The 13,301-nt window shown below is 42.6% G+C and overlaps 1 protein-coding gene across 14 annotated transcripts in view; it reads right to left on the bottom strand.

Moving 5' to 3' along the window:
• The window catches only part of TANC2 (tetratricopeptide repeat, ankyrin repeat and coiled-coil containing 2), a 369,328-nt gene that overhangs the window by 10,503 nt on the left and 345,524 nt on the right, over nt 1–13,301 (bottom strand). For 12 of the 14 annotated variants that reach the window (XM_072781222.1, XM_072781217.1, XM_072781218.1 and 9 more), the window contains 7 exons: nt 11,510–11,643; nt 10,393–10,516; nt 5,441–5,616; nt 4,990–5,122; nt 4,399–4,428; nt 3,472–3,563; nt 1,290–1,436 (listed from right to left, as the gene is read on the bottom strand). In XM_072781222.1, coding sequence (XP_072637323.1) covers nt 1,290–1,436; nt 3,472–3,563; nt 4,399–4,428; nt 4,990–5,122; nt 5,441–5,616; nt 10,393–10,516; nt 11,510–11,643 — 836 coding nt within the window. The remainder of the gene's footprint in view (nt 1–1,289; nt 1,437–3,471; nt 3,564–4,398; nt 4,429–4,989; nt 5,123–5,440; nt 5,617–10,392; nt 10,517–11,509; nt 11,644–13,301) is intronic. The other 2 variants (XM_072781226.1, XM_072781219.1) reach the window with 1 other exon arrangement.

The following is a 13,301-nucleotide window of genomic DNA, read 5'->3' on the forward strand; positions in this document are numbered from 1 at the left end:
AGCGAGGAAGTATTCCAACTTACGGAAGTCCTCTCCTATTGCTACTGTCTCCATTCTTATCTTTTTTCTTTGGACAATCATCATTTTTGGCAAGATTAGAATGCTTTTAAGAAGTAGATTATTTGTTTAGGCAAAAGAGAAGGTGGCAGGCTGGTAGCGGCTCCTGAGCACTGTCTCATTCTCACTGGCTAGTGCCTTGCGGGGAGCATGGGTACCGCTGGTCTGGTTCTGTTTCACAGAAGAGCCTCAGTGCCTTCCTTGGGGCATCCCCTTCCCAACAGGAACTGCTACCCTGTCCCCACTCTCCTTAGCACCCTGGGCAACTCTGCCTCTTTGGGCCATAACTCTGTTCTCTGAGACACGCATGTCGACATGAGGGCTCTTCTGATTGCCAGGGTTTAGCTGGAGGAGATGAAGGTTGTACACACAAACAACCTCTCTCTGGAACTGACAGCAGGCCTCTTGCCCCTGCAGCTGAAATCTCACTTCTGCACAGCTGAGCTCCCTATTCATTGGCATTCTTTTTCAGGGTGGATTGTTTTTAGCTCCTGAGGAACTGTGAGACCTCAGGCAGGGGGTTATCAGAGGTTTCTGACACAATCTCAGCTCTTGCCAATCTCTGAGAGAGGGTTCTCGGCCTGGGAGTATCTGTGTGTCACGGAAGCAGTGGCTGAGGGCATCAGAGACTGTTTCTGCATGGCAGGTGAAAAGGACCAAGGACTACTTGGGAGGTAACAGAGGAGCAGGAAGAGTCCTATGGTTCCCTCCGTGACAGAAGAGCCAGGGCATGCTGGAGTACAAAGATGAAGAAAGGAGTGAAAAGTTCAATTAGATTAGCCTTTGAAATAAACCTTGAAGTCCATGGTCCTGAGCCGTCTTTCCAGCCCTTCCTTAAGTGATGATGGGCCTACCAGAAAGGAAGGGAGTGACTACAATTCATATCCAATTGCAGCTGGAATTCGAGTGGCCACTGCTCCCACATTTTCCCAAAGACTGGAAAACTGACTTGGGGATAGGAGACGATGATGATGGTATTTCAATCACTTTTGGTGGGAACTAAAAATTCAGAAAGCTCCAAAAGTGCCCATAGCATTAACTTTTTTATAGTTTAAGATACGGAGCATACTCAGACTTGATTTCTTTCAAATTGCAAATGTCAGTGCTCTGTGAAGGACAACCAAGTTCCAAATGGGGCAGAGAACGATTTCAGGGCCTGGTAAGAGCCAGTGAGTGATGTGGACTGTCAGCTTCCAGGGCTGTAGAAAGCAGCTGGGAGGAGAGGGACTTACGTTCATTTTCCTGCGACATCGAGAGAGGTTGAGGAGGAGAGACACCTTTAGTTCCCGGAAGGTTTTCAAGTCCTCACCAAACCCTTCTCGGGGGAATTTCTTCAGAGCATACTGGTAGCGCTGGGCAGCCTCCTTTACTTTACCTTTCTAATGGGAGTACAAGATGGCAAAACACACAGTTGGTCTGCTGAGCAACTGAGGAGGTCCGGCCCCCACTCCCTTCCTCCTCTCTGCAGTGATGATTAAGTTCACCCTCCCAAACACTACTAGCCTGGGGATGAGGTCTGGCCCCGGCAGTGAGAGCAGAGGGTCCAGTCTTTTCAACAGGAAACTCACCTGGCAGGAAGGGCAAGGTTGAAGGGGATACCCCAAGACACAAGCCAGAGAACCAACACCTGGAACCTCAGGCTTCCTGACTGGATTCCCAAGAGACCGATCTTGCTCATTTCAAAGGAGCTTTTTCTTGACCCTACATCCCTGGGACACATATCATTTCCTAGTCCCAACCACTACAGAGTTATTACTACTTCTTTACTTTTGGCTTGCCTGGAATACTTCCTGTCTGATGCTCCTCCTTGCCAGTCCTGTACAACAGGTCATTCTCTTTCTCACAAAGGAGGTGGGAGCTAAAACAGTCTAGCCGTTGCTTCCTGAATCTCAATGCATAAAATTGTATGTCAGTATTCCCTTGCTTTTAGAAAAGGCTGGGGATAGGGTGGTAGTAGAGGAGTTTAGAATTTGTGATCTATGTAGGAAGGATTTTCCAAGATGCAGTAAATCTATGATCAACTTAGGGACCTGGTAATAGGGGCCTTGAATTTTCCTCACATTTTGTATCTGAAAAATCTATCAGCTAATACATACATACACACACACAAAAAAAATAAAACAAAGGAAAATCTAGAAGCTGAACTCAGAATAATGCAGGAGGCATCTCCCATTCATTCCACTGATCTTAATCTGCTCCATTTCTTCTGTATAGCTGTAACTCCACCAAGGATCCTGATCTTTTGATTATGTCTTCAGCACCTTTCATTAAGGAGGGATCTGGAGTACGCCAAGGTAGAATTCTGGGTGGGAACAGCAGTAGTTGGGCCTCTTCTCCTTAGGAGGTAGGACTCCTTTTCTTGGAATATCAGAGGTTATATTATGACCAGGGCTTAGATTCCTGAGAGCAATGCTATCCCCAAGTCCATAAATGTAACACCCAGAGTAATGACTTCTTGGAAGTCATGTGAAATACTGGTTGGGTCAGGACTCCAGTTTCCTTGGAGTCCAGGAGTCCTAGATTACCATGACTTTCATCCTCAGAAAACACAACTCTGCTCCCAGGAACTGTATGTTTCTTACATAATAATGCGCTTCTTGATCATTTCCCATCTTTGGGCCTGGGAAATATCTCAGTGAGGTTGGATTTATATTTACCTTCAGGAGAAGATGCTGATATCTTAACCAGACAACCGTGACATGTTCTTTTTTCTTTTTTTTTTTTTTTTAAGTAATCTCTACACCTACCGTGGGGCTCAAACTCACAACAAGAATCACATGTTCTTCTGACTGAGGCAGCCAGGTGCCCTGACATGTAATGTTCTTTTGGGACTTCCTATAGGCCATGGGAGAGAGTCTGTGTTAGGGTTATAGGCCTTCAGCTAAAATTGTGAGCACAAAAAGACTCCATGCTTTTTTGTTGTGATTCAGTGAGTGACTTAAGCAAATCTTATAACTGCTATTTGTCTTGCTTTCCTTATCTTACTCAGGGATGTTAACAAGCTATTATTACTACAGACTTTTAAATCTATGTATAAATTAAATATGAAAGCAAAGATCAATGCCTCTTTCCCATGGACTAGAAATATCTCTACTACATAGTTTTACTTCACTTGTCCCATGAGTTTCCAGGTCCCACTTAGCAGATTCCATGCATGATTTATATAACTGCCTACTAGTGACCAGTTAAAATTAGGTCTTCAAGTTGATCAGCTACAGGCTTATATATAGGCCCTTCTGCTCTCCTCTTGGGAAATTAAAAACTCAGTGTCTTCGACTTATGAGCCCATCACTGAGGGATAGCAGTCTCCCTTTGCCTTAGAGCCGAAGATGAGACTGTCAAGACTTTAGTAAATTCTACATGTAGAAAAGAGTCAGTGGCTGCTTTAAGGAAACTGTTTCTTCCTCCCCTCACCTTATAAAACATGTCCCCCTCTTCCATCAGCTTGCTCAACAGGATGATCATGATGTCTGGTTTGGAGGTGGCCATCGCCCATGTGGCTGGACCTGTAGTGTACAGGATGCATGATGGGTAAAAAACTCAGACAATGTAAGGGTGGCAGGAAGCTAGGTGAAAAAAACATCCTGGGGGATTTCTGCTGAGAGAACAACTTGCTCCACAACAATTTCCTCATCGTTTAGACCTGGGAGTATCTTAGGGACTCCCACTGCCAAGAAGCTGCGCTGGATTTCTATTCACCTTAAAATAAGAACGTCTGAACTGTCTGAGCTTGCACCACAAGAGGGCAGCAAAGCCTGCCAACGTGTTGTATTTGGGCAGGCCATGGCTTACTCTGGAGTTATTTTAAATGAGGTCATTAGGAGAAGGTTTACATTAAATGTTACCACAAGATCTAAAAAATCCAAAAAAGGCAACCTTGGGACTCATGATCCCTAGTTGTTTAGTCTCTTAACTTAAAAATATGTACTTTGTAGAAGGGGAATCATTAAAGATTCTAAAGGCTCCCTTAATTGGGAGTAAGTATTGAATAGGCCTCCCTGGGATTTACTTTGAACCAGGAGCACAGTTCAAAAGTCAAAAGATGTGAAACAAGCCAACAAGCCGACATTACTGAGGACTACTTTACCCACAAAGAGAAAGAAGAGGTTAAACTGATTAGTTTATAGACACCTGAATTATTTACCAACTAAGCTTTCCAGGGTTAGTTATCAAAAGTTCAAGTTATTCTCTACAACAGTCATTAAAAAAAATCTTCTTTTAAGGTGAAGTAAATTAAAAGATTAGAGGTGTAGGGAACTCATGCAGGCTAAATCAAAGAGGAGAAGGCAAAGCTGACCAAGCCATCAGACCACGCCTGATGCTGACAGCGGTGAAATATACCTCGTGGGCGACTCGGTAACGTCTGACAACCTTCAAAGAAAGGAGAAAACAAAAAGTTGTAGGAGAGGAAAAAAAAATGGATGAAGGTGAAAAAAAAAAAAAAAAAAAAAGAAGGAAAAAGCAGCAGTGAGAGGCAGGCAGCAAAAAAGCCAGCATATCAGCCAACCCTTGTCTATGGGTCTGAGGGATGGGGGTGCAGGTGGGGCGGCAGCAGCAGGGACTGGAGAGTCTGAAGCACATACAGAGCAAGGGAAAGCAGAGGCTCACGGCAGTGCAGGGATCGAGGATGCTCACAGGGCGGGGCTGGCACACAGGCATTAGCACTAAGATGTGCTTGAGGTCAGAGCAGCCTCCTGGCTGAGGCCCCTAAGGGCATGGCAGAGAACCATGTGAGTCTGGACACAGAGTGGTGTAGACCGTGGCTCAGATGGTGCTTTCTCTGGCCAAGAGCCTTTCTGTTCACTTAACAACAACTGGGCCAGGGCAGAGGGGAAACTATACACACTCACACCAAACACCCAGGGCAGCCAGACCACTGGGCCACTCTGGCCCCCGGGCACAGATGGCCAGCACCTTCTTCCTTTCTCCTACCTATCTTGGCTCCTTTCTTCAGAAGAGTGACAACAACAGAAGTGTTCCGGCACCCCACTGCCCTATCCAAAGGGCGCATTCCGCTATAGTCAACATGTTCAATCATGGCCCCGTGATCCACCAAGAACTGGACCTAGAACATGGATCAAGCAGAACAGTTAACACAAGTGCAGTGGCTCAGCAGAGCTCCACTGAGGGCTTTGGCTGCTGCCTGGGCTTTTTATTCAACTGCTGCTCTGAACCAGGCTGAGTAGCCATGGTATTTCAGGCCATACATGTATTCTTGGTCTTCAGTGGTGTTTTGAATATTCCTGTCCTCTAGCAAGTACAGGTCCACGAACTTTCTATCAGAAATCATCAACATGCTACTCTACCCTTAATCCCAGATGACATTATGGATGGAGAACCTTCCCTACCTATGCTATGCAAAGGCTTCTGTAAAGGCACTCACCACCTCGGCATCACCATAGAAAGCTGCCAGATCCAGGGGGGTGCGGCCGTTCTTGTCAGCATGGTCTGTAGCAGCTCCATTATCCACCAGAGAACGGACTACTGACAGATGACCCTTCAAGCAAGCCCAGCTGAGGGCTGTCAATCCTTCTTTGTCCATTAGAGCAATGGAGGCACCTATAAGAGCAAGTGTAACAGAGGGCTGAGGAAACATAGAACCCAGAACCACTCAGAGCAGGAGGCAAAGCTGGTGCTTAAGCTGCACACTCTGGCCAAAGCACAGCTTTTGTTTCTGGTATGTGAGTTATCTTTCAATAAAACTGTTTTTATTTTTATTTTTTTAAAAATATTTTATTTATTTATTCATGAGAAACATACACACACACAGAGGCAGAGACAGTGGCAGAGGGAGAAGCAGGCACCATGCAGGGAGCCCAATGTGGGTGGGACTCAATCCCAGGACCCCGGGATCACGCCCTGGGCCGAAGGCAGACACCTAAACGCTGAGCCACCCAGGGATCCCAATAAAACTGTTTTTTAAAAAAATGATCCTATAAGCACTTGGTAGAAGAGAGCCTCATTGTTTTCACTGGATATTCTGGGCCCTCCACAATCTACCCCAAGCTTACTCTCCAGCTTAAGTTTCATTATGCCCCTCAGAGAATCCTCTACTTTGGCCAGCAGATATGCTCACTGCCTCTGGACTCTTCCACAATATTCCTGTATCTTCACTTTTGGTCATGTTGGCTTCCATGTGGGCAATCTTTTCATTCCCCACAAACTGCCTCATTTCTACTCATTCTCTAGGAACCATTTCCAAATCCCCTATTTCCAGGAAGCTTCTCCTGGTTCACTGTTCACTTCATCTTGAATGTGCTTAACATATGACCTTATTCGGTTATTAATCTTTTTAAATGTATCCTCCTTGCACAGAATTCTCAGTGAATGTTTTCAGAACTCAGCAGAGTGACAACACTGTAAACTCCTGTAGAGATTCTCATAAAACAGGAGGAGCTCAGTACATGGTTATCATGGTTATCACTGGCCACTTTCTTTCTCCCTACAACATGGGGGAGATGAACTCACAGGAAGAAACTGAGCCCCAGTCACAAGGAAATTCAGAGTTTAATTAAACTCACCAGGCTTCAATGATCCCATCCCTACTCTCTTAGCCTTTTTGGTATTCTATAACTGTTTTTCTTCAACATTTCTATTTTTATCTGTAAGGATCAAGCATACTTGATACACTGTTGTATAATTAGTCTAAAATTCAGCATACATTTGGTTCTTAGCCTAGACTGTAAGCTCTTGGATGGCAAAGAGCCTATCACTTCCTTGCTAGTTTGAAGAGTACCTAAGACAATTCTTTTCACACAGTTGACATGTCATACTAACTAAAGTAGGATCAACTTACTGTGTACAGAACACTTTCCAGGCTGCCTCCCCAGCTAGACAAGATTCAGATGTCAGATCAAGCTTAGGATGTGCCATAGCTAGGCTCAGGATCCACTCAGCAGTTATCTGGCCTATTATCTTTTTTTTTTTTTTTTTTCTATTATCTTTTTACTCCCAGAGGTCAGACAACCAGACTTTGTGGCTTCCCATAGCAAGATGAAGGGCTGGAAGGTACCATACCTCTAACTCTGATGACAGCTGTTTATGTACTGGGTTCTCTTTTCATAATGGTATAGTTTGCAATTAAAACACTGACTCTAACACAGAATGAATTTGAATGTGGTACAGAATCTAAGGAGTTTTCTTAGATGGAACATCTATAAATTTCCTGGACAGAGACTCCAAAGGTAGAAGAAGCAGGGTAAGAAGGTTCTGGATGTATATTACAAGCTGTAATGTACAGCTGCAATATACAGATGTATATTATAAGCTGATTTTCCAAAGATAAGGAAAGCTGGAATCTAAGAAATAGGAGATACATATGAAATAAACTCATATATTCAATATGCGTCCAAAATTCAGTAAGTAATCTTCCCCTTCTCTCTTTTCTTCCCCTTGCAGTTAATGGAATCACACTTCTTCCAAACATCCATTTTAAAACTTTGAAGTGATCTGGGGCCCCTGGGTGGCTCAGCTGGTTAGGTGTCTGCCTTTGGCTCAGGTCATAATCTAAGGGTCCTGGGATCGAGCCCCAAATAGAGCCCACATCAGGCTCTCCACTTGCCGGGGAGTCTGCTGCTCCCTTTCCTTCTGCCCTTCCTCAACATGTGTTCTCTCTCTCTCTCTCAAATAGATCAATAAAATCTTTTAAAAAACTAAAACTCTGGAGTGATCTATAACTCAACGATTACTATTTCCTACGTGTAATTACTCTTTATAATCAAAATAGTTTTTGTTCTTGGCCCTTCTGTTCTATTCTAACAGCTAGTGCACCTGGATTAGAGCATCATTATTTCTCATCTATTCTATTACAATGCTTCCTAATTGATCCCCTGGTCCACTATAATTCCTCCATCAAATCTACTATTTGCACTACTGCCAGAGATATTTTTTTTAAAGCACATTTTTTATTCACTTTTAAAAAATATTGAAAGGCTCCCTACTGCCTTCAGAATTAAATTCAAAACCTCATTTAATCTGTTCCTTTTCACTTTCTTCCTACCTACATGTCCAGTTTTACTTCCCAAAAGCCCTCATGTACTTTACTGGACAACTTGCTTATTTCCCCAAACCTGTTGTGTGCTGGTTCTCCTCCCTGACTTTTCATTTATGTTCGTTTCCCTAAATATGAAACTTTTTTCTTTTTTTTTCTTTTTGAAACTTTTTTCCTATTCACCTTTCAAAGTCTGTCCTTTCCTAACTCCAATACCTTTATCAGAGCACTTAGGATTCTCTGCTTTTCAGGTATTTATCTTTGTTTCATCTCTTCCTTGCCAGATACAGCATCTCAGAGGGCACGGATTATAGTGTATTAGTTAAAAGGAAATCACTCACTGACATAGCACTAGTATTGTGTTCTGCAAATAATGTAAGCTAAATAAATGTTTGCAGAATTTGTTGATTTAGTGGAAGTCTCTGATTTAAGTGTGAATAAAGGAAATACTGAACATCCCTGACTTGTAATGGTCTGACTTACAATTTTTCAGCTTTATGATGGTGCAAAGGTGATAGGTATTTGGTAGCAAATGTACAGCAAATTTTGAGTTTGGACCCTTTCCCAGGCTAGTGATGTGTGGTACGATGCTCTCTTGTGATGCCGGCCAGCAATAGCGAGCTACAGCTCCCCATTAGCCACAAAACAACAAAGGTAAACAACAGATAAAGCCATTATGTGCTGTACAACCATTCTGTTTTTCACTTTCAGTACAGTGTTCAATAAACTACCTGAGATATTCAACACTAGTATAGAGTAAGCTTTGTGTTAGATGATTTTGTCCAACTGTAAGCTGATGTAAGTGTTGTAAACACATTTAAACACATTTAGGGTAAGCAAAGCTAAGCTATGGAAATACCACGTTCCACAGGCTAGATGTATTTTTTTTTTAAGATTTTATTTATTTATTCATGAGAGACAGAGAGAGAGAGAGGCAGAGACACAGGCAGATGGAGAAGCAGGCTCCATGCAGGGAGCCCAATGTGGGATTCGATCCCAGGACCCCAGGATCACGCCCTGAGCCGAAAGTAGAGCTTAACCGCTGAGCTACTCAGGCATCCCCAGGCTAGGTGTATTAAATGTATTTCAACTTAAGATATTTTCAACTTATGATATTTTAAACTTGGGTTTATCAGGACATAAGCCCATCATAAGCAATGGTAAGGGAGAACAAATCTCTGATATCTATGTCTGATAAGCTTCCACTGGCATGTGGCAGACTCCGTGCAGTGATCTCAAGGTTATCAGTAGCTGAAGAGGTCCTGCCTTTTCCAGTAGACTTAGGTTGTTCTGGGACATTTATTCCTGCCACATTTTAACCTGAGAATCAAGGTACACTCTCTATCCTCCTCCAACCCCCTCTTGGCAGAAGTAAGGATAGATATCATAAAACCAGATTTGTTTGTTGGCTGGAGTGGAGTCATTAGGCTGGTCACAATTATACTATCTCCTGCTTCCTATAAATGCTCAAAGTCCACTAGATGGTACTGTAGAGCCATCAGTGACGTGAGTTTTCCTTCTCTAGAAGTCCTCCATCACTCACCCCTGTTTTGCATCAGTGAATGAAGTCAGAGCAATCAAAAGGAGCCTGAAATGCTTTTGAAGGTGGTGTGACCACAATCTCCTTTAATTCACTTCCCATTCACTAGGAGTATGTGAATGTTGGTTAATGTCAAAAGCAATTTATTACAACAAGAGGATAATATTCTGAATTCTCAAACAGGGTCCCACTGTTGGCAACTGTCTTAACCTCTGTCTCCTTTAGATACAAGAAAAATATTAGTTGTTCAGGCTTACAAAAGGATTGATAAAGAAAAAGCATAGTCCTTGGAAGATGAATGTCTATTGAGTATATATTAAAAATCAAAGTTTAGAGATTACAAATTTGAATTAGAAAATTCAGAAGATGTTAATTTGACTAGAATACCAAAAATCCCTCAAACCATAAGGAAACAAAAAGTATCAGAGTGAAGGGTCCCACTGTATATAAGAGGGGAGATGGACTTTCACATTTTAGCCAACTAGATTAATAGTACATATTCTTTTTTCTAAAGATTTACTTATTTTGAGAGAGAGAACACGTGTGAGCGCATGCGCGAGCAGGGTGGAGGGCAGAGGGAGAGAGACTCACATAGGCAACTTGGTGAGCATGGAGCAGGGCTGGATCCTAGGATCCTGAGATCAAGCCCTGAGCCAAAACCAAGAGTCAGGATGCTCAACTGTCTGAGCCACCCAGGTGCCCCAATAATATCTATTAACATCTCTTAGAATCCATCACTGGAAATCATGAATTCCTTAGGTTATTATAGGCACTGACCATGCAGCTCCAGCATCCCAGGACTGACCTTGTGCAAGTAGAAAGTCCACAGTTCCTAGATGGCCTTCAGAGGCAGCCATCATCAGGGGAGTACGACCCTGCTTGTCTGCCATATTGACATCAGCTCCATGGGTGAGTAAAAGATCAACAATCTGCAAGTGTAGAGAAACAGGGACAAATGAGCCAGGAAGAGCTGTTGAGTAGCCACGTGCATGTTGTTCCCTCCACTGAAGGATTTCTTCCTGCTGTACAGGCGAGTCATCTCTACATGTAAGTGTCTACTGCAAGAGTCCCTTAGTTCCTGCACAGTCCTAGTACCATGTTATTTGATCTCTGACTCTCCTAAGGATAGCCAAAATAAGAATTCAACTCTGAATGTTTGACTCAACCCCTAAATGAAAAAGAATTTAAGATACAAAAGGCCAAGATGTAGACTAAGCAATCCCATGATGGAAGCTCTAACACAAGTCACTACCTATGCCAGTGCCATTTTATTGACTTCTAGAGGTTGCAAGGCTGCCTGTTGTGAATACCTCTGACTGAAGTGAATACAATAAAGTGCCTCTGTAACTCTTCTATACTGTTTGGCTTCTGGAGCCTTTCTTCTACACAAATACTTCCAAAGATTATCACCAATATGTTTTCTTTTCCATCCTAAGTGTATAAATTAGTGGAATTTATCTGGAATTCAAACATCTGGAAAGACTGCATAGCTAGAATTTACATACACCACATTTTCTTTTGGCAAGTCTGAGACACCTGCAAGACACCTGTTAGCAGGGGTCTATTGGGATATGAATCTTTTAGAGAACATGTGGATACTGTGAAATGTGAGAAGCAGGTCACTCCATGACCAGGCAAAAGTTAGCTGGTCCTTCTATACAATATAGATCAGGATGATGATCTTTTTTTAAATGATGATGATTTTGAATGTTAGGTTTCTGACATATTCTCAATGAACCAGAGTATTTTTTTTTATTTTATTTTTTTAATGAACCAGAGTATTATTAACAAAGGCCCAAGTCCTCAAGCCCGGTGACTGCTGAGTAACCCGAACTTTGTGATTTTTTTTTCCTCTCTGCTTCTGAAGTCCCTTCCTAGAACTCAGCCCTATCTGAAGAACTGGAAGTAGCTACCCTGCTTACCTGCCAGTGGCCCTGGCGAACAGTGCTGAACAGGGGCACTGCCCCACGGCGGTTTGGCTGGGCCACTGCTGCCCCCTGTTCCAAGAGCAGACGGCATACCTCCAGTTTGCCCCTTCCAGCTGCAGCTGTCAGTGCTGAGGGCAGAGAACACAGACTGAGAACAGGTGGGTCTTTCCCTCTCCAGCCCTCTGTGTGAGCATGGCAGTATATCTGTGTTAGATTAATGGAACTGCTACTTTACCTCCAAGAATGGTTATAAGCTACTTTTGTCACAAATGAAATTTTTAAAGAAAAATCATGAATAGAACCACATTTAAATGGGCTTACAATATATGGAGACAATTGTAGATAATAAATTTATTGAAAATCACCTTTGATTAAACTTACTTGGTTTCATTTTTCCTACCTAGACTGTCTTCTCTGCTTTTGACTTACCTCTTTTTTTGGCACCTCTTCTTGGCAACAAACTTCACATGGGTGTGTATGCATGGGTGAAATGTAGAGAGAAGGGCCTTTGCAGAGTAAGGTCTTTTTATTTTATTATTATTTTATTATTTTATTTATTTATTTGGCAGAGAGAGAGAGTGAGAGGGTACAAGCAGGAGGAGCTGCAGAGGAAGAGAGAGAAAGCAGGCTCTCCGCTGAGCAGGGAGCCCGACATGGGGTTCCATCCCAGGACTCTGGGATCCTGACCTGAGCTTATGTTTAACCGAATGGGACACCCACGTGCCCCAAGTAAGTAATTTTTAAAATTAGCTAGGAACCACTTCTGGCCAACCTCTACTCCTGGGCCCTTAAACCTAAAGAACCAAAGTCAAGAATAGCAGTCTCAGTTGGGCCATTTTTCTTTTTTTCTTCATTAGTTGAGACAGAAGTTTCTAGTACATTTGCAGCCACTTTCATATGGAAGTCGGAGATGTTCAAGTTAATAGTCTTAAAGATGAGAAAAGAGGTGTGACAAAGGTTCTGATTATAAAATAATGGAGTCACAAATAATAAAAATAGCAATAGTGACTATAAGGGACACAGCAGGAAGAAACTTAAACATTCTTTTTGTGCTACTGTCCACTCAGAGAGTAGATTCTCTGAGTGCCTATTTCATTCTCTGAGCCTGGTTCAATAGTAGCAAGAGGGATTTGGAGATAGATTTTCTATTAAGCTCATATTTGAACAAATATATATATTTCATTTGATCGTCGCATCTCAAATGCATAGGTTCTGTGTTTTAAAGAATGGAGGAGGGTGGGGAGGATGGTAAACACGGTTACAAGGCAGCAGGAATTATGCTTTTAAAGAAAGAGGATGGGGCCTGGGTAGCTCAGTTGGTTAAGTGTCTGCCTTTGGCTTAGGTCATGATCCCAGGGTCCTGGGATGGAGCCCCATGTTGGGCTCAGCAGGAAGTTGCCTCTCCTTCTACCTCTGTGCTCTCTCTCTCTCCCTCTCTTGCTCTCTCTCAAATAGATAAATAAAATCTTTTTTAAAAATTTAAAAAAATAAAAAAAGAGGATAGAGAACTTTTTTTTACCATGCTGACTTGGACAGCTGATGTGGTAGCCAGCAAGTCCTTCCTTGATCATGGCCACCTACTCCAATGGCAAATCAGAAAAAGATAGTATTTGGTAAGTGCAGATAATATTTCAGTTTGCAAATGTTGGTATCTAATCAAGAAAGCAACTGAAATTCAAATCAAATGGTCACTTGAAAATTTTTTTCATTTAAGTACAACCAGTGGCATTTTGTCCTTGGGCTTAGTCAAATTCATCCACAACTGATTCATATGCAAAATCAAACT

This window comes from Canis lupus, chromosome 16 (genome assembly GCF_048164855.1).
Source record: "Canis lupus baileyi chromosome 16, mCanLup2.hap1, whole genome shotgun sequence".
In the NCBI taxonomy this organism is placed as follows: Eukaryota; Metazoa; Chordata; class Mammalia; order Carnivora; family Canidae; genus Canis; species Canis lupus.